We start from the raw sequence: 24,404 nt of genomic DNA, 5'->3' as shown, positions 1-24,404 counted from the left end.
ACTGTTTTTTAGGCGATCTTATCTTAATTTTTAAAGTGACATAATTTGCTTCCTTTGTCAATGGGAGCTTGCATCAAGTGGCCAAAATGCCAGAAATGTGATCCTGGGAACATTCGGCAGACACAAACTCCTCATTGCAGGAGATTTCAATCACTCATCCCCGGCAGAGCTCTCTAACATTCACGGCGAGGTCACAGAGTCCAAACTGGCCGCGTTCCAGACCTCTTGCTGTATAAAACAAGGCAGCTCAAAGAAAAGTCAGTGTGATTTTAACCTTTTAAAGCATGTTATAAGGAATCACATAAAGTACTTTTTATAATGCTAATTATTTATTGGATGATTTTAAAAGACCAAAACATTCAAAGCAATGTTTGAATGCTCTGTGATAAACTCCTTATGTATAAGGTTCCATTTCCAGCTGCTATTCTGCTGCACATTAACATATTTAGTTTCTCAGTAAATGTAAATTTCCTCTTCCTGAACAGAGTTTTAGGATTTTAATTCTTTTCAAACACCTTGGAAATCTAAACTTGTACAAAGGAATGTACCCACTTCCAGCCATAATTTCAAAAACCTTCAGGATTTGCGTACTGTTGTGCTCAGTTGCCTGGCCAACATCTTTTAGCAAGATGTATAAAAAAGTAATTCTCAGTCATTTTCTACCCTTTTACATTCACATATCTGCCACTGTAGCTATTACTGACTTATAAGTGTGTGGGAGCAATAATGAATTTAGTGGAAAGTGAGAAATTATGACATCCAGATGTAAATGGAAGTTAGCAATACTAAAAACCCACCTGTTTAGGATTGTATTTGAAACGTAATCAATTACAAATTTATTGATGGAACCTGACTTAATGTCGTGTTTTGATTGTTGATTCTATGTTGCATTGTGTTTCTGTGTTTGATATGATGTAAAACACTTTGAAATGCCTTGCTGCTGAAATATGCTATACAAATAAAACTTGATTTGATTTTGACTTGATCTTAAGAGCTGACACTTGAAAATACCTGACTTTCAAGTATGAAAAATGTCATATTCTTATTACATTGCTTTAAAACCCACAGGCTAAGAATTTAGAAGGTTGAGTTTAAAGCTCCAAACAGGAGAGACAAAAGTTGAAAGAGGAGAGAGTCTCTATTTGCTCTCCTTAATGCAGATTTCTTATCAGGCCAGTTACATCATGCTTAGATTTTGTGCTGAATGGGATAATAAAGAAAAAAAACTGCCCTACTTGTATTGGGCGTTATATAACAATAATTGATATTAAATAAATAAACGCATGAATGCAGTAATATTCATTGATGGCTTTCAGTCTGATAATACTCTTTGCTATAATGTAAAAAGAGTTCAGGGATAATTTGTGGATACATGAGGCCTCAGTTCACTGTCTAAACGATGTAAAGGTTCTGTAAACGTCTTCACCTTCAGACATCTAGTGGAATTTATGCCTTGATGAGTAAAAGCTGTTTTGGCTGCAAAGAAGATACCAGCACACTGTTAGGTACGTGGTTTTAATGTTATGCCTGATCAGAGTATATATCTCACAGGCTGACATAGAAAAACAGGAACCTATTAAAAGGCTGAGCTTAAGCGCCATTTAAACAATTTGTGTGGCTGACACCTGTCATCTTTTGCTGACTACAGCACAATGTGTGCTAATGTTCGCCATATAAGGCGCTGTTCAAAACCAGTACAGAGGCAGCTTCAGGTTCTGAACTGCACTGTGCGTAAATTTCCCCCGCTGGGGCACATGAGGAAGCTGGAAACTGCACATCAGCAACCGAGAAACGCTGATAGTAACAGAATCAAACCCTTTACTCTCCTGACTCGCTTAATTGTTTTCCAGTTGGAAGGCTGGGGGAATAAAAAAAAAAACGGGGGAAAAAATGAAGTAGAAAACAAAAACCTTAATTCATCATCCTGTAAAAATGCAAGTAGAACTTAAAATCTTTAGGTGTTATTTTTGTTAAAGTTCAAGTGAAACTGCTATTTCACATTCTGTCAATGTAGAATGTAACACTGACGTAAACACTAATTCTCTCCATTGTTTTTCCTTTTGTGCTTTATATCAGATTTGCCTTTCAAAATCGTCTCCACTCTTGTAGCTTTTTCATAAATCAAACACACTTGTAGTTTGTCTGAGTGCTCTGTATTACAAACCTCTATTTCTAAACTCTTTAATGTGTGCATTTACACATTGCTGAAGTTAATATACTTCTCTTTTATGCAGGTCCAGGGGCATTTTCCCCTTTTAGTTTGCAAAGTAGACAATAGTATTAGGAGAAGGATAGCTGTGTTGCCTACAGCTTCTATAAAACCTGGTTTAAAACAGGATTTCTCCATAAGTCAGTATTTTAGATTTGCAGATTATTTGGTGCTTGTTTCTAAAATTAAGGAGCTGCAAATATTGTTGATTTCTCTTTCATTTTCACTTTTCGCTTTGCTCTTTGATCTCTTAAATTCAACACACTTCTAGGCACTGCTGACAAAATTGAATTAAAAGTCTAAAATAAGTGAAATATCGCACTCTGATAAATAATTGTGCTACTAATTGTGTGGTGCTGGAAATTGATAATAATCATCAGTCCACTAAGCTGGACATCATGCATCACTGCATTTATATATTCTACCTATTTTTTTAAATGTTTAATTAGAATATATTACTCTTGAAAAGAGTTCAACATCTGTTTGAATCAGCAGCCCACTTGAGGGGGAATACATGTAACACATACAGGATACTGGCCCTCCTAGACTGGAAATACACACCTTTAATGGACATAGAAACTGCTAAGCTGAAGATCCTGAAGTAGCTATTATTTTATAATGTGAACACTATTTAAAAATATGCAAATAGGGCTAAAGAACAAAGAAAAATTAAGAACATGTGTCTTATCATATTAAGGACATATTATATAAGTTTGTCAAATACATATTTCAAATTCCTAAATATTGTCCGCCCAGGTGGACATGCCAAAAACTCATTGATATTCCGTTGATACTCCTCTCTTATTTTTTCTGTGTTGAGTTGGCCACATGTTTTGGATGTTGAGTTACATCCACTAAAATATTCCATCAGAACCTGTTTTTAGTTTTCCGGTGGTGTCCACCATATTTTTTATATAAAATCTCCTGGTATGTCGATTACCTCATGATGACCGGAACTCAAAAGTTTTTTTTTTTGTTCTTGTGACATTACCCCATACAACCAGTTGGCATGTTGACTCCAGTGGTTGTTATGGAGACTAAGTGACCACAAATGAACCCAGGTAATTATGAAAGGCATATTTTCTTTTACATTCGTTTTCAATCATATTTGAACCTCATGGCAATTCAAACATAGATATTCATCCAGCCTTTTTTTCTTATTGGTCACAGTCCTTGTTTTTTATGACATGTATTGCTCAGCCTGAGCATATGGACAAGTTTAGGTAGATAGATATTTTCCTGTAACACACAATTGATAATAGCGTATTTAATTGTTAATATTTAGAGGTCATTAAAAAGGAAAATACGGACCTTATTCTCATGTCTATCTATGGGTGTCAATAATTGTGGCACTGGATGTTTAAAAAAAAATAAATTATTTCTTTACATGCTTTTTTTCTCCCCAGTGAATAAGTTAAAGGTTGTTTGTCTAATTTCTTTTAAATAAAGAAGAATTTGTCTTGATGCTTTTTATTCATCTTCACCAGGGGTGCCAGAAAGTGTGGATGTCTCTCTGTGACTAATAAAAAAAAAAAGCAAACAAGAGGACAATAAACTCATAAGAATCTTTAATTAGATTTCCAGTGAATCTCCTTCATTTTTTTTCTTGCTAATGATAGAAACAAAAAGTCATCTCTCTAAAACTCCTGAGTCACGATGCCCCTCTCCTTATCTTCCCAAATAAATTTAACATAATCCTAAACCAGTAAGACATTTTTCCTCAGGACAGGTAATAGATTATTTTTATCCTGTGGCACTTTTTTTTTTTTTGACTGAAATAACCCATGGCTGCTGTGTTTCTGAAGCGGAAAATTATGCCGGGGTGAAAGCTCTGAAAAATAATCCCATTAAAACCCAGCAGCTGTTTAGGGCGACTTCTCGGAGAATTTGGCAGCACAGTGCTTTTGCTGGAATTAAAATGGCTCTGTGAGATGACAGGTTGTGTAACTGCTGAATTTTAAATCTGTAGTGAAAACATATTGCGTGACTCAGGCTGAGAGAGAAAGAGAGAAGAGACGAGAGCACTTGGCTATCCCAGAAAAACAGGCTAGAACTGCAATGTCAGACACAGCAAATACATCAGAAATAATAAGAAAAAGATCATTTAGAGTTTTTTTTTCTCAAAAAATGTTAATCACATCAAACTTTAACAAATCCTCATATATTGACAACAGAACAAGTAGGAAAGAATTATAACGGAAATATCGACAGCATTGTTTTGTGTGTGTTATTCAAAGCTATGACCACTTCGCCCCTACACACTTTCTCCACCCACTTCTTGTCTGCAAACGCTTATTTAAATTTTACTTTCTTGCTCTTTGCAGCATAACAGATCTTGGTGGTTGTTATGGAACTGCTGTGATTGGATTAGTTTTGCACTGTGGCCTTTTAAACATCTTGAATTAAACATTGTTTAAAACATTTTGTCAGTAAATATTCTCTCTGACCCAGCAAGCAAAGCAAAAAAGGCAGAATCCCAATTTGGTTTTGTCAATACCCAAGACCCTACTTTTAAAAACCAAAGCAGCTAACAGTCACTTTAGAGATTTAATTTGTTTGTTTTTTTTAACTAAAATACAAGAATTTCATATTTCTACATTGCAATGTACTAGAATTTGAAGATAAAAAAGATTCATAGGGATATAAGGATTTGCCCCAGGGCTTGAAGCTTTATTCAAAGCTCTTATAGAAAGTTTTTCATATTTTCAATCTAAAACTAACATTTCCTTTGACATTAAAAGCAGCATTTGCAAAAGTTACTGGCTCACCTGTTGAAGACGTATAAAAAGCCTTAAAATAAATCCATCTTTTATTGCAGTAACATAATCTCTAGCTTGGAAAAAAACAAAAAACTCCAGTAATGGATTTGATCACGTTTAACCAGGGTGTGAAAAAACCCCAACTAAAAACGAACATAGAAATAATAATTGCCAACAAACTTCTAAATGGGAAGAGGAAAAGAAAAATGATCACCTTTACTAACGTAAACCTGGACCATCTTCCATTTAAATTCCCTTCATTATTTGCTTCAATAATATGAAATGCTATAGGAGGTTATTAATAGCATCTCACATAGGTCCCAAATACCCCTCCACCCCCTCACCCAGCCATTGGATAATATTCTCACACTGAAAAGTTTGTAAAGATTTTGTAACTGCAATAAAAGCTGAATTTGGATCACTGGCAGTGGTGCCAAAAAAAAAAAAAAAAAAATCTCAAAGACAAGAATTAAGTTCTTATAATTTTAACTGAGAAATAAAAAGGGCAGCTTCCTTTATATTGTGTTGGGTGATATAACGCCAACATCTACAATTTTAGGTGTCAGGTGTACGTGCCTTTTAATTGGCTTAACTCCTAATTTACCACCTTTAATTAATCAACCTTCACTTTCTGCTCTGGAACACGGCAGCATTTTCATTCTTTACATACTGCCGATAAGCTCTCACACATGTCCACTCAACCAGTGTTGTGACAAACGAATCCGACTGAATTTGAAGTCTAAAGCCATTGCTGAGAGGACATCTGTGTTATTTCCCTCAGAAATCTTCCCCCTGAGCCACAGCGGATATCAGAAGTATGTTTCTATTCGCAGTTGTGCTCATGACAAGCACACCAGCTGAATTATATATAGGTTGTGTTACCTGTGCCCTTCTAACTTTGTCTCTAAATGAATTTTGGTCTATGCCCTAGCATGTATGACTGCATCTGTGTGGATTACATCATTGTTAGTCTGTCTGGAACAACTGGAATTGTTCGACTTGTCTCAGAGTGCACATTTCTGGTCTTTTTAAATAAGTTGACACCCGTCAGTGAGGCTCACAACTTCATACTCTGGTAGACTTCTCCATTTCAGAAAACTCTGGTCTTTAAAGCCAGAGGTGCTGGAGGCTCGTTTGGCTCTTACTAAGAGCAGCAAGAGTATTTTAAGCAGAAAAAAAGGAGTTGCTTCTATTGTTAGGACTGATCCCGCTGCAAAAGAACAAGGTTTGATCATCAGGGAAACTCCTCTTCAGTTGTAGGAGCCCTTGGATGGCTGTTACATCCTTTGACATCATGAGTCACGCTGGACTGTCATCCTTTTTGAATAGACATGACAAAGGGATATTTATGGCAATGCTGGTAATTATTCTTTTTGCTTAAAGGAGATTTAAGAGAAAATGCACACTTACTTTAAATGGAAAACACACTCGAAACTTTTTTTTCCTCACAAAACATTCATATTCCCACAAATCTCTAGAGAGATAATACATTCATTCAAAGCAATGGCGTTGAATATTACAATGTCATCATAGAATAGACAGATTCATTAAATTCATGGCAAAAACCTGAGTTATTTCAAAGTATTTCCATATGAAACTGCACAACAATGCACTTCAAAAATAAACGATGATCCAATATAGAGTATTATTTGCATGACTAAGGCTATACTAATATATTCATGTGAACTATACACACTTTAACATTACCGATGTGTCTCAGGGGCCAGTCTGAGAGGTCAAAACACAGAACCACATTGAGACAGGATGAGTTACAGCAATTCGTCTGAAGCACATTGCCCCCAGAAAGCATGGCATTGCAACAACAGTGTGACAAAAACTGTATATGTATACACTTTTAATCATCAGTTTATATTTTTGAAACTCAAGTGATAAACAAAAAAAAATAGATTTGACAGGTTTGATATGGATAGTTCACCTTTGTTGGGGTTTATCCTCAATTTTTTCTCATTCCCTTCGTTGTTCTACATTGTCCTGCTGCTGCTTTTCCTCCACTTCCGGCCTTCACCAGCATTAAAGCAGGTACGACTTTTTATTTTTTTAAGCTGTCGGCCCCAACCTGACAATTAAGATATGTTCTGCCACTGGATCGTCAGTTTTAACAGTGTCCTCTTGGCACTGTTGGGCTACCGCTGCACTCTTTGTCAGCATGTCTTTGTCACAAAAGGTCCTCGTAGTCCAAGAGTTTAGAGTGCTGGCGCGTCTTCCAAAGGCGGTAAAGGCGAAAATCGAAGTACATCTCAATCATTTCCTTGCCTTGGATGATAAATGATGAGGAGAAAATAAAAAAAGTTAATTACATTTATTTATTTTTAGAAAAAACATTACAAGAAACAAAGCTTACATAGTTTTTGAGTTTATGATCTGGATTAGATTAAACACCAAAATAACATGATGCTGCCACAATTTTACTTCCCAGCTGTAATGACGCCAGCTTTCCCCTTTCACCTCCAAATGCAATGTCAGCCATTATGGCTAAATACTTCAGTTCTAGTTTCATCAGATCACAGAACATATGTCCAATAACTATGTTCTTTTTACTGAGTAAATCTGCAACCTGTAATCTGGCTTTTTGTGTTGCTTTTGGAGTAATAGCTTCTTCTTTGCATTGTGGTCTCTCAGTCCATGTTGGAACAGAACAGCATTTAGTGAATATAAATTATTCTGGTATTACAAAATAGCTAAAAAAGAGTTTTGTCTTTGTATACAACGCATGTAAATATCTGACTTCAACTGTATGCGAAATATATTTAGTGTTGCCTCTGTATTGGGAAGGAGGGTGTAAAATGTACCATCTGCTACTGCAGAATTAACTTTGTTTGAGCAATGTCATTTTTTTCCCTTTTTGATACGTAACTGTTTGCCATGCTGAGTTAAGAGAATCTTAATCAGTGAAGACAGAAAGTCAAAGACTGTACGTACTGTATGTTGCAGTTGTTTTGCAATTTGTCAAGATGTCCATAAAAATCTGTGATAGTCTCTTTTTTTAGCTGGAGATACACATTTGATAGACAACCATTTTGTGAATTTATGTATTTTTTCTATTATTATTTTTCTCTCAAGATTGGCTACTCTATTCAAGTAAGGTCTTGATGGGCTGGCTTGAGATTAAAATTAAATTATATTTTTGCCAAAATGTTTATTTAACTTTTTAAAAATTATTCCTCTCCAAGGTATCATCATGGTTGATGAATGAAAAGTATAGAACATGAATCTTTTTTGCATCACATCTAAAGGAAATAGAAACTTTCTAAAAGAAAAACGTGAAACAACACTTCTAGAAAAGCATGCAGAGTGAAGAGGGAATCGTTATTCATTAATATTTGATTTGATTTGATTTGAAATGAAAACACTGTAAATAAAAGGAGAACATCTGTTTTGTAAATCCTCCTCCTTATCTGTCAGTGCTGGACAGATGGCATGTGTGCGAATCATACTGTAAGTGTTGGATGTACTACGTGAATGTGTCTGTATGTGTTTGAGTAGCCGTGTTAAAGCGTTAGGGCGTGTTCCTGGGCCTACCTTGTGCACACAGCTCCAGCGGTGATTCAAACTCAACAGAGTACGGCCTCATCAGATTCTTCAGTTTCTGGAACAGCTGTTGGGCACAGATAAGAAAGCGAGCGGCAATTAATCCAGCTTCTCTTGTAACAAGGGAGCCAGCGTGTTCAGCGGCACACACCAAGCATAAACCCATAAATTCAGCTCGTTACTGTCTAACAGACAAAACTGTTTCTGTGCAGGGGACAAAAAAAGACACAATATGCAAGGATGTTGTTCTTTGCTCCTGGCTTTCATATTACCACCTCTTTTAAGGACAACACTATGTCATAAAAGGTATTACAATATATGAATACAAGGAGAAACAATTTTTCTGTGGAGAAACTGTAGGTGACATTGATAGCAATCAATATTATAAAAACTACAAAAATAATAAATTGTTTCTATACTTCTGTTTACAACAAGAACAAATCCCTACTTTAGATGTTTTAAGTCTTGCCATTCTCTTTAAATGTGACACTGTAAATTCCTAAATTCAGATAGCTAAGGACCTGAAAATATAATGTGGCAAAAATAATGAATGGGAGATAAATACCCAGCGTTTGAAGCAATGTCTTTTTTGGCTGTGTACTTACTTTTCAAATGTCCAGTAAAAGCTAGCTGTACTGCAATGCTAATGTTAGCATGGAATGTAGTGTAGAGAGTGTGATTTTTTTTATATCTGTTTTTTTCTACAGGAAATAGACCTCACAACACTATACTTCCTGTTAGCGGAGAACACCACACTACACACTATGAACACTAGGGAGCGCTGCTTATAAGAAAGTACAGTAGTGGAGCGAAACCTGTGGCCAACTTCTCAGTAAGAAAATGACAAAATATGTAATGTATAAGAGGTTTCACTGGCATTTTATATTATAGATCAACTCAAAGTAGAATGTAATTGGAAAGTAAAAGGAAATCTTTTTTTACCTCCCTTTTTCTCTACCAACTTCACAGATCTAGTAACTGACATTCTTGTCCAAATCTTCTTTGAAAATAGTTTAACCTCAGTTAGATTGGATGAGGTGTATCTATCGAGAGCAATTTTCAAGTGTTGCGAGTTGCAACAGATTTCTAATTAGATTTTGGTCTGGACTTTGACTGGGCCACTGTAATACCTGAATATGTTTAGTCTAAACAATTCTTTTGTAGCTAAAATCAAAACAACATGAGCTAATAACATCATCACATAAAATCAAGGTATTATTGATCAAACACAAAGGCTAACTCATATGTTAAGTGAGCACATACAGCACACATATCAACATATATAAACATTTATGACACATTTGGAACACCATAATTTCTCAATACCTTTTTGTCCCTGTAGATACAGAGTGATTTATGTTACAAATATCAGTGACAACATATCTTATCACACTATATCTATTCAAGTTAGTCTGTGATTGTGATGTCTCAAGCATAACATTTTGACAGGAGTTTTCTCTGTGTGAGTCTGCTGTTGGCACACACACAGTCTCAGAAAATCCTGGCTCCGCATGTGGCTGATTTCAAAGGGACTCAGAGGATCTCTTGTAAACTGGTACAAATGATGAAATTTGTGTCACACAGGTGCAACGGGAAGTCATGACGTTAAATTCTATATCATTTTCAAACCTGCACAGTATAATATATGTTGTGATTTTTTTGAAATCCTAAAAGGTAAATTAATATTCTCTGGAGAAAATGTAAACATATAATAGAAAATGTCTTTTTAAGGCATTTAAGGAAACTGCAGCGCATGTTTACAGGTATTCCAAGCACAATCATGAACTTAGGTCCCTATCTAAAAAAAGAGCAACCTTACACCTGTCTTGTTTTTGTTTTTCATTTTCGCTTCATACAGTCCTAAAAAAACAAAAAGCTTGCAGCTGTGTTTGTCTGTCTAGGTGCAGAAATCCCTGATGTGTAGTCTGTTTTGCAGATTGTCCATCAACCCCAGAGAGAAGCACTTTATATAACAAAGCATTGTTTGGCAGACATGACGGAAACAGACAGATGGGTCAGACAAACACCGCTGGCGATGGTCTGTTACTGCTTATGTGTTTGCCAGCTTGTGTGTGCACGGGTTTTGTTTATCCTTTATTTTGGCATGTTTGTGTGTTGCTGTCTGTCTTAATAGCTGTTCAGATCAGGTACAGAGAGATGTAGCATTACTTGGTATGTGTATGTGCTACTCAAATACACTCAGTATAATCACTTAGAAATATGAGAAAACAGTTATGAGTGGAGAAAGAGAGAGCTCACTGGTTTAAAGGGCACCTTTTAGTCTTTGGTGAAGCTTGCTTCTCATGTAGGGATTTTATTAACTAATGTATGCTTAAGAAATATTAATGATCAAATGCAAGGTATACATTTTATGCTGCAAAAATAACATCTTTCCAAGTATTTTTGGTCTGATTTTTTGTGCAAATACCGTAATGTATAATACGGTAATGTATAATAAGATAAAACTAACTTAAGATGTTATAAGTGAAATAATCTGCCAGCGGAACCAGTACTTAAAAAAAAAAATCTATATTAAGGAATTAGTTTCTTAAAACAAACTCATGTATTATCTAAGGTGTCGGAATACCTTTTCTCCGTTGGGGTTTCCCAGAACATAGCATCCCATTATGTGGATCACATTTGGCTCCGGGTTGACTTTACTCATAAAGCGACTCAATCTTCTCCAAAATCTGAAAAAAAAAAACCCCAACAAATAAAAACACAGAAAATAAAATCTGTATGAGATTTTCGTGTAAGCATTTCCAGGGCAATAAAGACAGAAGAACTAACTGAACCAGTTCTCCTGTCAAATAACAACAACAGCATAGTTAAGGCCAAATAAGCTATGTAAAGCTATGTGATCTGCAATCACATTAAATAAATATTTTGTGAATTGTTATTGATATTTTTCTTGAGATAGTACCAAAACATCCTGGGATGAAGCTTTGATAAACCAGCTGAAAAGACACCTTCGTGTTTTATTTCAGCTGAGAAATAAAACAATCATGTTTTTTTATATGAAAACTACCAACACTCCCTGTTATGGGTCTTCACGTGTCTGAATCTTCAAGGACATTAAGGATAAATGCAAATTGTGACAGTACAAAAAAGTTAAAAAATAGCTTCCTACTGGCTCATATCTTCTTCTTTTTCCACTTTAGCAAAGGTTGCCACCTTGTTCTTCAGTAGGTACAGATGACCAGGGCCTCCCTGTTAAACAGATATTAACCCACATTTAAAAAAGGAGAAGAAAATTATAGATCAATGGGTTACAATAAAACTAAAATATATAATCTTCCTTCTCACCTGACAGAAGATAAGCATCCTCCAGAATTTACTTCCTCTCCTGTACGCTGTGAGCTTCTTGTCTATTTCCTCTGTTAGCCAGAAATAGTGGGATAAGTGATCAAAGAACTAATGAGAAAATGAATAGATCACACTTCGAGACAGAAGCATGTAAATGTGTAATATCAGCATGGTATTTAGAAGCCCTTGATCCATGGAGGAGAACCAGATGTAATTCTGTAATCTGAGCATTCAAATACAGATTTGAAACGATCTTTTAAAATGCTTTGTGTGAGCTTTATTTCACGTACAGATGCTGAAATCTCAGGGGAACTTTTGCTTTAAAAAGCTTCTATTATGAGCAATGCAGACAGTAGTTTTAAATAACAGTAGGTAAGTTGATTGAAAGGATTAAACAGGATTTAAACACGCATTATGAGCCAAATCTAAGCTATAATTTGGAGATTTAATTGCATGTCGGTTTTCTCCCCAAGCCATTTGCTTGACTTTTAATTCTCGCTCTGCAACAGGAGTCAGTTTGGACTGTTCTGCTGCTCAGCTGAGAATAAAAAATATAGGTGGGTCATCCTATACATTTGCACTCAGAGTGATTACAAGAAATAAAATTCATATTGAGATTCAGCTTTAAAATAAATTTTATAAAACTGCAAAGCCTGCTTATGAAATTATGCCTAATTTCTATAAAGACTCTGTGCACAGACCATGTGGGTTGGGGCCATGAAACACCACAGCTCAAGCTGCAAATTCATTTTCCTTGAAAATTTAAATTAAAGAAATTACACAGACTTGCCCAGAAGCGAAGATACAACAGAGAAATAATTAACTAACAGAAGTTCCTTACTTTTTGTGCTAGGTTTACATATGAAAGCTGTTGGATTTTTTTTCTATCCTTCTCCTCACTGATAAATTTGCCTTCAGTGAAAGAATTAAAACGTCCAAATGTCAAGTAAAAAACTATTAGAGAGCAGTAAAATCTAATTTCAGCTGAATCAGGGTGCATATAGCTAATGCATGTGCGTGGCAAGACCAAATTCTTCAAATAAATCTCAAAGTGGTTGAACAAATTAGTACTTAATGAGTAAGGACGCTTATGAGACCAGGTTATCATTTTGCATTATTCCCTCTGACAGTCCCGATTAATACACATAAATTGTATGTCACACTATAGATGGAAAATTTCTGTAAAAGGATCTATAATGGTCTAATTTTTTTGACATCACACAACCTGATCTTATTACATGGATGTGTGTACCTTCTAAACTTACTCCATTGGAAAACACTGCAAATTCCAAGTTTTGCATAAAAATACAGTTTTGAAGTTGCATTGGTATTTTTGCTGAAACACTACTTACATTTAAAGTAATTTTGGTTGTTTTAAGGTCAACTTAGCACCATTGTTAAACAATTATTTATAAAGCTACTGACTGCTTGCTATGACTCTTTACATTTTTTTAGTTGTATGTTAAGCAAACAGTAGGCATAACTTAAGAAAATAACTCACCTAAAATGTCATCAAAAGTTGCATGTTCATGATCCTGTGGAAACAAACAAGTTAGCACTGAGTACCAAACATAAACCCTGAATTAATGAAAGAAAATGTAAATTATGATCGCAAGCTGTATGCTGGATGTCCTTTGTGTTCTTCAGCGTACAAAACATATTAGTCTTCAGTGTGTTGGACTCACATAGAGGATGGGGATGATAGATGGATCATCCCTGCGGATTATGGTGGGAATGTATTCTGCTTTTGGAACTTTGGAAGAGATCAGCTGAAGATGGAGCAGAGAGGACACAGAGGACTGATTAGTGAAGTTATTTAAGTGACATTCACAATTCAAAGGCTTCATTTATCCTACTTGTCATGAATAGAAAAAACACCCTGGCAACCCTCTACAGTTTTAACCAATCACTATTGGCTCATTAAAAATACAGTTTTAAGAAGACATGGGAAATGTACAGAACCTCATAAAGAAGCGCCCACCGGAAGTAGCAGTATTTCATTGTAATTTGTGGGGATTTTTGCTAGTCTATATTCATGATAGAGGTTACAGCTCTCTTTTTGGTTATAATACAATATTTAGTAAAACTTGTTTATGGACACACCGTCTGCGATCAGAGAGCTGCTCAGTATAGATTATTGTAATTGTGAGTTTAATCACGGGGAGCGACAGGAACATGATCGCTAAGTTTTGTAACAGAATGACTGTCAATTAGCAGCTCGTTTCTCTGAAGAACTGACAGTAATAAAGAGAAAAGCTGAGAAGCTGGTCAGAGATCTGAGCTGCAGGTTTGTGCCGACAGTATAAAACACCAGAAATATATAATATATTAGCTTCATGTGATGTGAATTTTATTTTTCGTTTGAATTTAAAAAATAATAAAGTTCATGATCTGAGTCTTTATCATTATGATTAGGCTAGAAAAAAATATTTATAAGACAAAATAAAATATCTGGGATTATTTAGTCCATGACAACCGGAACCTCGAGGTTCTCCGTTGCTGAGTGTCGCTGCAAATCAGCATAGAAATGACCGCAGTTGTTGCGCTCCAGACCCTAATACGATAATCTCCCCACTGGACTAGAATCGAAACGAATCACACATTAACCGGTTATAGAGAGCAACTTGCCACTGGAAAGTGTCGGAAGATGCCCTTGTGGAGCTCGGGTAACTGTTGTGCTGTTCGTAGCTGTACTGTAATAATCAGACTATGTTTGGTTTGTGGCTGCTGCAGCAAGTGTGTTTTGAACGTGCTCCAAAAACAAAAGCGGTAGTTTTCATTGCCTACCGACAGATAAGCGAACAAAAAGAATGGCGATAAAAATTCTAAACTTAAAGAGAGACCCTAACATGCTTTATGTGTGCTCATTTCATTGTGTGGACAAAAATCCAACGGAAGAAAAACCGCAATTGGAACCGAAGCAACTTGAGTCAGTGAAGTAGCTACATATGCTAGTGCTGGTAGCTACATATGCTAGTGCTGGTAGCTACATATGCTAGGGCTGGTAGCTACATATGCTAGGGCTGGTAGCTACATATGCTAGAGCTGGTATGCTAGTGCAACTTGAAGAAATGCGGCCATTTCTTCAAGTTGCCATCCCTCCCCACAATAGCTGTATGTTGCGATAAAACAATCTTGTCACATTTAAGCTTTGATAGCTGGTGTTTCCACATATTTTATAGCCTAAAAGCTCTGACAAAAGCCGGTTAGCGAGTTCCTAACATATAAACAAAGGGCGGTTCCGGTTTGCGCCGGAAGTCGCACCCATAAATCACGCAAAGCCTCATGGGGGCTAGGAATAAGGTTTACATTTTCCTTTCCATCCAGGAATAAGGTTTACATTTTCCTTTTCCATCCAGTTGGTTTGTTTTCTCGTCGGTTAGTGACCTCTGATTGTTTGGATTGGAAGAATAAGAGAGACCCAAGAAAAGCCAGTAATGAGGGACAATATTTTTTTGCATAAGAAATACATTGCTTTCTACATTCAGTTCTTTATCCTTTATCCTCCACTGATAATGAGTTCATTATCATCTCAATGCAGTTCCATTATTATGTTAAAGAGACTTTGCTCTCTCTTCTTCCAGACAAATCAGCCGAATACTGTAATAATACCATAATTTTGGGAGGAACAAAGTCATCTCCTTCACAGGCCAGCCTCTCCATCTCTTTCTCCTCCTCCCAGTCTAGAGCATCATCAAGGGCTCCATCCTCCAGGGCGTTAGTGGAGGCCTGCAGGTCTCCACCTGGGAGACAACAAGGCACAGGGCAGAGCATCAAGACCTGAGGTAACAGGACGCATGTGGACATGCTAGAAGAGCAGTGGGAGGCCAGCGATGTGGCAGAGAGTCAGTTAGGGAGTAGAGAGACCAGATCAGAGAGAAAGGGTGAGAGGATGAACCTAGTAATGATGACATAAATGAGAGAAAACGAGAGGAAGGGAACCAAACACTAGAAAATGCTTCTGAACTGACAATGCTAATAATTTAACTGCCTATATTTAAGAATCATGTTTATGCTATTTGTGGCACATAAATAAAGACTCAATCATGCATGAAAGTTTATAAAATATTTTCTAGATGCCGTAAATGAATGTTATGATGGAGAATTAGTCAGGCCAAGAAAAAAATAAATGAGACACATCATGAGCCGATTACTGGTATCAATTTATACAAACTTTTACAAGTTCCAAAAGTATTTTGGTTTTAAATTCCTTTAAATCAAATGCGAGACAAACTACTGGAGGCTTTTCACAGGCCGTTCAGAGTGTAACATTTTCTTTGCTCCACCTGTTGCTGCACACTGCCAGTGAGCGGGATGAAAGAAGGCTCTAACACATCTCATGCTTACAACGGAGAAAAAATTGTCTGGGGATATTTTCAGATGCTAAAACAATGATGGTACTCTTATTCCGGTAAAGCTATGAGTGGTATGTTAGTTAAGCAGCCAACTACAGACACATTAATTACACATCTATTACCATGTTTTACTGGTGTAACTCTTAAAAAAAGCGGGACTGCAAAATATTTAATACACTTAAATTCTGTTTATACTGCAGTTGATGCATTAATATTAACCATGACTGCATGTATAAATGTGTAGCTGTCGTAACTGCAATAATTAATGTTATATTGTTTTAAGCCATTTTTGACTGATACTGTGAAACATGAAACGTTTTCTCAGATATCATCATGTGTCAGGTTTATTTGTGAATTCAACCAGGCTGGAACCTTTTTTTTTTAAATAAAAGGTTATTTCACTGCATGACTTTTAGTGTGATTAGAGCTGCAGACCTTATTTAAGGGCTTCTGAGAGTAATTTCTGTCCATTCAATGATCTTGAGAGACGTTTTCTTTGAAAGTAAGTGGGGGAGTGGTGTGATAAAAGTCTCCTTAAACAGGTTGCTCTCTTAGGACCTTTTCAAACTGCGGAGTACAGAATAAAATAGACAGATAATGGGCCTATATTTTACAAATTGAAAGCTGCAGTGTTGTCACCTGTGATAGTGCACCTGTTTCATGCTAAACAGGTGTAAAGATCAATGCCTCTGCTGCTGAGAGGAAGTAGAGAAAATAGTTTTGAACGCATGCTACGATTCAGAGACGTGTCTTGGATTTTTGACATTGGTCTGTTTCCACATTGACTGGTTACCTTTTACTCACTGGGGAGTAGTTTGATATTTTAACAGCAGAAATATGTGTTGCACTGGAGCATGCAGTACAAATTATTAGTTATTTCAGAGTGGAGCTCACATTTGTGGTTTGAAAGCTTTGATGTTGTCATACCGTCATATTTGGAGAAAACGGCACAGATATCCTGTGGCACCAGAGCCGGCCCAGGGCATAAACAAACCAAGATGATACTTTGGTCCCCCAGCACGGGGCCCCCAGCAACATTTGAATTCTTAAACAAAATATTGATATCAAAACTTATGAATTTTTCTTTAAAGGTTTTTGAGCATAAGATTCTAAAGAATTCTAAGTTTTTAATATCTTCAGTTTCTGTTCTCCATTTCAAAAAACTAACATTTTAATTTGTTTTGGATTTAAAATAGTTCTCCATTATACCAGTTGTACTTATGCACAGAAAAGTCTCCATCATTGAGTCCTACTTTAATGCCAGTAGTTTGATTATCTCTGCTGCTGGTGTTTCTGTAGAGTCACATTTTATGCGCACTGTGACTGCAAATAAATCTCACTGAATAACTTATAAATCTCACTGAGTTTTCTGTAAACAATGCCAATTATACTTGACAATTATTTGCTTGTTTTCCAACTTTATCAAACAAGTTGTATGCCAGACGTGACTGCCCCAATTTATTAAATACATTAATACATCAAAATTAAGAACTCCCATTATTTTCAGTCAATAAATACATCAGCTAAAATCTTTCTCTCTGACGCCTTTTTCTATCAAAATTAAATAAAGATAATGGATGTATCCTCACACCTAGACATACTCTTGTAGTCCCTTCATTTTCTGCTGAGGTTATAACTATTATTTTTATCAAACATTCTGCAGCACATTTTATTTCACCTATTAGTTGTCGACTTTAGAAACAAAATTTTAATCTGTAGATATTCAAGAAAATCAAATATTCATATCTGACAGGAACATCATAATCACTGCAGCTCTGTTAAAGGCTTTTTTTGGGGTAAGTTTAATGTTTTTAGTGATTTTGATTTTGACCTTTCTTTGTGTTTCTGTCTTTCTGATTTTATTCAGTGTGTCTAAATTTATGCAATTTACATTCAAATAGCAGTTTGACCTTGACTTACTCCTTGTCCCAACTTTCTAATCATCAAACTGGTTTTCTATCATTTCATTTACTAGTTCAAGGTTTTTTATAATCTTTTCTTATCCTTGGGTTTCAGTTGTTCTTCTACACTCTTTGCTGCCATCAGCTTTGCCTGTCACTCTTATTTTGTACATACAGTATGTCTTTGGGTTTTAGTTTTGGGTTTTCAGTATTTCATTTTAGGGTGATTTTTTTGGGTCATTTCGAACAATATACATAGAAACAAGTAACTATGCTACATTAAATCCCATTTTATGACAAAATTGCAGTGGATGAGTAAAAATAGCATGAATGGAGGGACATAAATGACAAAATGGGATCAGAATTAAGGCCAACAAAGACACAGCAGAGGTTCAAGAAACATTAACCATCACATCATATTTTCATCAATTCATTTCTTTTGATTATATATTATATTGAAACACTGATGAAGGTGGGGGAAAAAAAAATTAAAGCACAAACCCGAACATTAGTGCAGACAAACAGCATGCAAACAGTCTGAGCTGACTCGCACTTTCACAGCCCCGCAAATTCACAAAAGACACACAAGTCCTTACAATGACATTTCTGCCAGCTGAAACACCCGGACTTGGACACACTTCATTGTGGGGGACATACTCACAGGACGAGAGAGCATCACAAAGTTGAAGAAAGACCCACAATCAGAGAGAGACAGATGGACAGGGTCATAATCAACAGCAGAAACAGTCAGTATGTACGTGTGACTGTGTCATTCATGTGTGACTTTTTTTCTTTTTTTTTGCAGTGTTAGTTGGTCTTAGTCAGGATGTGAGTTGTGATGCCAAAAGCTACTTCGTTATAAGGAGGATCTGTAGAGCAGACTGAGCTCTATGCTGTTAAATAGTGAGTACTCTCTGAGCTTTAATGTTTTCAATCAAATCTTCTATAAAAACAAGATTTTAGAGTACAAAATTGGTAGAGGATAATAGCAGATTCTCCATGTGAATGTCCTCCAGAGTTACCATGGGTCTCCTGGTTGCTACTTGGACTAATTGTGATTTACACTTTTCCTTAACTTTCTCTCTGTTGTGTTTCTGATGTCTGATGTGTTTTGTGGTCTTTTTCAATGTTAGTCCTCTAATGGTGTCTTACAAAACTCTGAGACCTTCACAGAAAAGCTGGATTTATACAAAGAGTAAAGTACATAGACACTACACTGTTTGGATTGTGTCTTTTGTATGTTTGTTTTAGTTAAAAAATGGCTTCTTGTTTCTTCAACTGAACTTTATAAGTTACATAAAATATTGGAGAAGCACATCAAAGTTTTAGTTTCTTAAGTGACAAAATTTAAAGAGATTCAAGAAGCGTGAACACTTATTGAAATGAAAAATTTTAAAGCTCAAACATGTAGTATGTAGAAACATCTAGTAGCAAAACAATCAAATTAGTATTCAGCAAGATATTTATTACAGATTACATTAAATAATACATTTGTGGGTATTTGCAAGTGCAAAACTGTTAACTTAAAATCAGTTTTTCTGAATAGGATTTAATTACCAGTTATTTTTCCTTGTTGCACCATTTCGTCATTCCTTATGTTGCTTTCTGTTAGCATCTCAAGCCTAATTTGGTGTGTCTTTGCGTGTCGATGTGTCTGTCCGTGTTAACTCACTGTCTTTAGCCTCATGAGGGGAGTCAGTCTTGACTGGGGTGGGGTCACTCCAGGAACGGCTGAAACTCTTCGATCTACGCTCAGCGAATGCTAGTGTAGGTGAGGAGAGAGAGTCACACACACGCCCACTCTCGCGCACACAACAGGAAGCCCACAGAATGGCTTTTTCCTCAAAGCACACACCACCAAAAACAAACAAAAGTGCAAAGACTACTGCAGCTACCAGAGCACAGATACAGAAAGCACACAGAGCAACAACTCTTCTCCACAAACACTGCTTACACACAAAACCAACAAACAAATGAGCGCGCTAACAATCATTTTGTTGCTTGTTATTGTTTACATGTTTGCCATTTACCACATGTTCATCAGTACATATTTTATGCATATATAGAGACAGGACAAATTAACATAGCTATTTACAGACTCTGCAAACGAGAGTTTGATCATCCTAATTTTAAAAGCTATCATTTGTTCTTTATAACGAAATTTTTTTAATGTTTTAGAACTTTGATGTTGTTTATATAGAATAAACTATGATTATTATTTCTCTATGCTGGCTTGTTTTAATTGTTGTTCCTTACTTGTTCTGCCATTTGATCATGAGAAAGAAAATGTCATTTCGCCTTTCATAAATCTTAAATTTTAGGCTGTAATACACTTTGAAACTGTGGCCAGACTCCACAAAATGCAAAATTCACTGCATCCAATGCAAATAAAGTGTTGAATAACAAAAACAGAACAAGAATTCACAAATTGTGTGCAATCACAATCACCCTCTGAAACGCCCACTTTGACATGGAGCATGACATGAACACTGTGTTCAAATTATCAGCAGTCTAACAACACCAACAGGCCCAATCTAGCAAATGTTTTTCTATTACTGTACTGAGGTGCAGTACAGTAATAGAAAACAAACATTCCAACAATCAAGGCTTGATGCTGCCGAATCTGTGGAATCGATTCTGTAGCTGAATGGGTTCCAAATAGTGCCGGTGTGGAGCTCAATCAATGAGATCATTCTGGTGGGCTCTTTTAAGGCAGCAGATGTTGTATGCTGGTTATAGTGTATTTCTCTCAATAAACATGAGTAAAATGGGTTGTTCCAGACAGTTCAGAAGAACGACATACTTTGATCTAAAAGATGATTAAAGAAGTTCCTCTGATAAAATGTTCTAAAAAGCTTTAACGTAGATATTAAGAGCATAAAGAAATGGAAGAAAACTAGATCAAACAAAAGCCAAACAGAAAAGACTTCAGTGACCAACTTTGGGTTGATCAGTGAAGGTCTACTGTTCCCTCTGTGCGCTGAAGCAAAAAATGCCTATGTAAAGCAAAACTATCAACAAGAAACACCCAAAAAGCCTCATTTTTGAAAACACCACAATTTCTCCTAGAACATAACCATGGGTCTAATGGATCCACATTTTATGAACTGATGAAAGCAAGAATATTCCGTTTGAGTGTAGGAGCCAAAGGTTTGTCAGAAGAACCGTACTGAATTCATACGGTGTATCATGTTCATGAGATCAGTAATTAACGGGAAAGCTAAATGTTCCAACTCTTTTCAGTTTACGCAGCAAAGCTTTGAGCTTATGAAAAAAAACTGATGATACAGCTTTTTTTTTCATTCATCTGCTTCATATTCTGTATTCCTGACCTTCTGAGGACTGATTATAGATAGAACTGGGGCTGATTAATTTGCTACATTAAAAACAACACTTTAAAATAATTAAGACATTTAATTGCGCAGTGGAATGTAAATCGCTCTGCCAATCGTCTAGTGTTTACATTTAGTATAAATGTCAGATGTCCCAATGCAAGTGAATGCAGCACCTAATGATCTGCAAGCTACATAATGCTCCCTACCCTCTGCTCAGCTTACAGGCAACACAAATGAAAGGTTTGTATAGTGTAACAATCAATAATCAGTGTGCAAATATTATGTCGTTAAACAGGAATAAAAGTATGTTGAGCAGGTTTTGAAAACAAATGTCACATTTTGTTCCCACATAGGCTCAACATTTTAAATCTAAAATGAGGGAATGAGACATCCAGACAAGGTGAGGAAAAAACAAACAGCTAAACACGTATTAGTATTGCTTTGCAATTCTGCTTTCAGTGCTGAATATTTTTCTACTTTTACTTTGTTGCTGTTTTGACTGAGGGGTGAGCTGTTGAAAAAATTACTCTATGTGAGGAGGATTTAAAAATCCAATTTCCACTAAAATGCAGTGAGAAGAAAGAGCAACAGAGAGGACTTGAACACCTCTGAAGATAGAACTAAATAACAAAAAACCTGTTAGGTAAAATATCAAAGCATTTAACTCTTTTTTTTTTTTTTTTGACAAAGTTGCATAATTTAGAAGAGTTTAAAGTACAAAGCTGCTGATTTTCTTGCCAAAGGACAAGCAGGTTTGTACTTGCAATTGGATATATTGGATGAACCACTGCATGAAAGCAAAGCCTCAGCATTCCAGTTTTAAATGATCCTGAGTAGAAACAGATACATGTCATCACAATAATTTTTTCTGTCTATTTATTAGCTCAACCATTAACCAAAATTTATTGGAATTGAAAAACTTGGCCTATAGCATCAATTATTGGTATTTGTTAAGAAATTAAAAGACTTGCAATTAATTGATTACAAACCTAATTTATTTGACTAATGTGTTTAATCATGTCTTGCCACTCATAAGTTTTGATGATAATTGTTCCATGTTTTGCTTTTAATAAAATGTGCTATGTCCTAAATGCATTTGGTTGTATGGAAATGATAACTATTATTTGGATTTGGATGTTTAATCACTTTTTAAACACACCACAATTACTTCGAACATAAAAAACCACATTGCAACAGATAATATACTTGTATTTAATATTTTTTATATATTTTTTTTTTTTACTAATGAGCAGCTGTAAAAAAAACAAGATTAACTCACCAGTGTCTTGTTAGAAGTAATTTTGTTTTACATTTTCTTAGCAGTTTGCAACCAGACATTCAAAGAACACACATTACATGCAAACAGGTCCAACCATGCATAGACTTGTCTCATCTAAGAGACACTGATTAATGTAAAACCTTGGAAATGTAGGGAAAACAAGCAACCCTTGGTGGTATACACATGCAAAGCAACAGTTAACGGAAAAGAAAAGAAAATGATGATGGTGGGGTGAATAACATCACAGTCAATATGAACAAACATATCAACTGCTTACATACACACATATCTGACTCACTCTGCGCTTTAATCCTTCTGCTTCCCACCATCCGAAGATGCTTCCGGAAGTTCCTGTGGGTAGCCAAATCATAGCGGAGGAGGGACATCGGAAGGCAGAAGACGGAGGACCACAACATGAAGAGGAGATACAGGAAGGGGTGGGCGAGTGGGAGAGACGGGCAGAGCGAAAAGAAGAGTTTACTGTCGAGACTTTCCTAAAGGTTGAAAAGGGACTATTAGGTACACAAAGAGCGTACATTTTGTTGTCAGTGTGAGCAGAAAATAGGGTTCACAGGCACACAGCGGGTGAAGCATTCTCTCTTATTACTGTGTCAATTAAAATGGGCAGTATAAATAATTTTGTTAGTAACATCTATTCTTGTTGAAACATCTGAAGGCAAACGGGAGATCCAGTTTTTTTGATTCTGATGCTGCTGTGTGTTGCTAGAGGATATTCCTCTTTAAAAAAAAAACTCAAACCGGTCCAGTAGAAAACTCTTGAGATATAAATGTCATATTTATTTGTTCTATGATGCTTTGCATGTAACATACTCTATTTCTAAAAATGGTGTAACACCCAAATTGAGAATTTCTGTGGTAGAGCTGCACAATATTTCAAATTGAAGTCGTGATGATAATATCAGTTCCTGCAAGACTGCAATCACAAGTGATTCCATGGTTGATATATTGCAACCAGTATCATATTTTACGTGCAACTCATGAATGGCCGGTTTGAACTGTCCTTGATAACGTCGCTTGATGCATATTTTAAGTGACTGAGATGCTGGAGCTCAGAGACATTTGTATAAATAAAACGAGAGTAAGATTCAGGAAAATTTAATAAAAATGATATTATCTATTATAATATTTAGTCAGAGTTTTGCAATTACATATTTATTGAATATCTCGCAGCCCAGACATTTTGAACGTACAATAAAAAACCCCAGCTTAATACACATCTAATGTGCTCTCAGTGATTCATAGCACATAATACATGAGATAAAAAACAAAGAAATTAGATTTTTACCTTTGCTGTTTTTTTTATCCTAATACCATTTTTATCCCCCCAAATGCTAAACTTTGACAGGATTTCTATGATGATATCCTGTGTACCACATAAAATCAAAGTTTTATTTATTTTCATCTACAAATGTGAAAGTGACCAACAGAATTCTTATGATGGATCAAGAATAAGGTTGATAAAATCTTCTTAAGAATATTAAAATCTTGTTTTAGATGTAAATTTATATTTTTTGCAATGATAAACTTGCATAAAGTGGCCATGTGACATTTGTGTTACACAGTTTTTTAAATGCTATGATAACCACCAAATAATGGACTAAAACAACCTCGAACATTGTTATTACTTTATGCAGCAACTGGTGACTGCTGGGCATGAAGGACTACTTTCAGAGAAGCACAGCGGGTATTT

At 35.9% G+C, this 24,404-nt stretch overlaps 1 protein-coding gene across 5 annotated transcripts in view; it reads right to left on the bottom strand.

The window, feature by feature from the left end:
- Positions 1-3,745: 3,745 nt before the first annotated feature.
- LOC102216913 (NMDA receptor synaptonuclear signaling and neuronal migration factor-like) overlaps positions 3,746-24,404 on the bottom strand; it is a 44,289-nt gene continuing 23,630 nt past the window's right edge. For 3 of the 5 annotated variants that reach the window (XM_023338350.1, XM_023338347.1, XM_023338348.1), the window contains 10 exons: positions 22,992-23,044; positions 19,752-19,841; positions 15,436-15,566; positions 13,509-13,592; positions 13,325-13,358; positions 11,824-11,894; positions 11,648-11,727; positions 11,105-11,207; positions 8,509-8,584; positions 7,122-7,242 (listed from right to left, as the gene is read on the bottom strand). In XM_023338350.1, the coding sequence (XP_023194118.1) occupies positions 7,145-7,242; positions 8,509-8,584; positions 11,105-11,207; positions 11,648-11,727; positions 11,824-11,894; positions 13,325-13,358; positions 13,509-13,592; positions 15,436-15,566; positions 19,752-19,841; positions 22,992-23,044 (820 nt within the window). In that variant the 3' untranslated portion in view covers positions 7,122-7,144. Of the gene's footprint in view, positions 7,243-8,508; positions 8,585-11,104; positions 11,208-11,647; positions 11,728-11,823; positions 11,895-13,324; positions 13,359-13,508; positions 13,593-15,435; positions 15,567-19,751; positions 19,842-22,991; positions 23,045-24,404 lie in introns of all 5 variants that reach the window. The other 2 variants (XM_023338346.1, XM_023338349.1) reach the window with 2 other exon arrangements.

This window comes from Xiphophorus maculatus, chromosome 8 (genome assembly GCF_002775205.1).
Source record: "Xiphophorus maculatus strain JP 163 A chromosome 8, X_maculatus-5.0-male, whole genome shotgun sequence".
Taxonomy (NCBI): Eukaryota; Metazoa; Chordata; class Actinopteri; order Cyprinodontiformes; family Poeciliidae; genus Xiphophorus; species Xiphophorus maculatus.
This window is presented reverse-complemented; position numbering and strand designations above follow the sequence as displayed.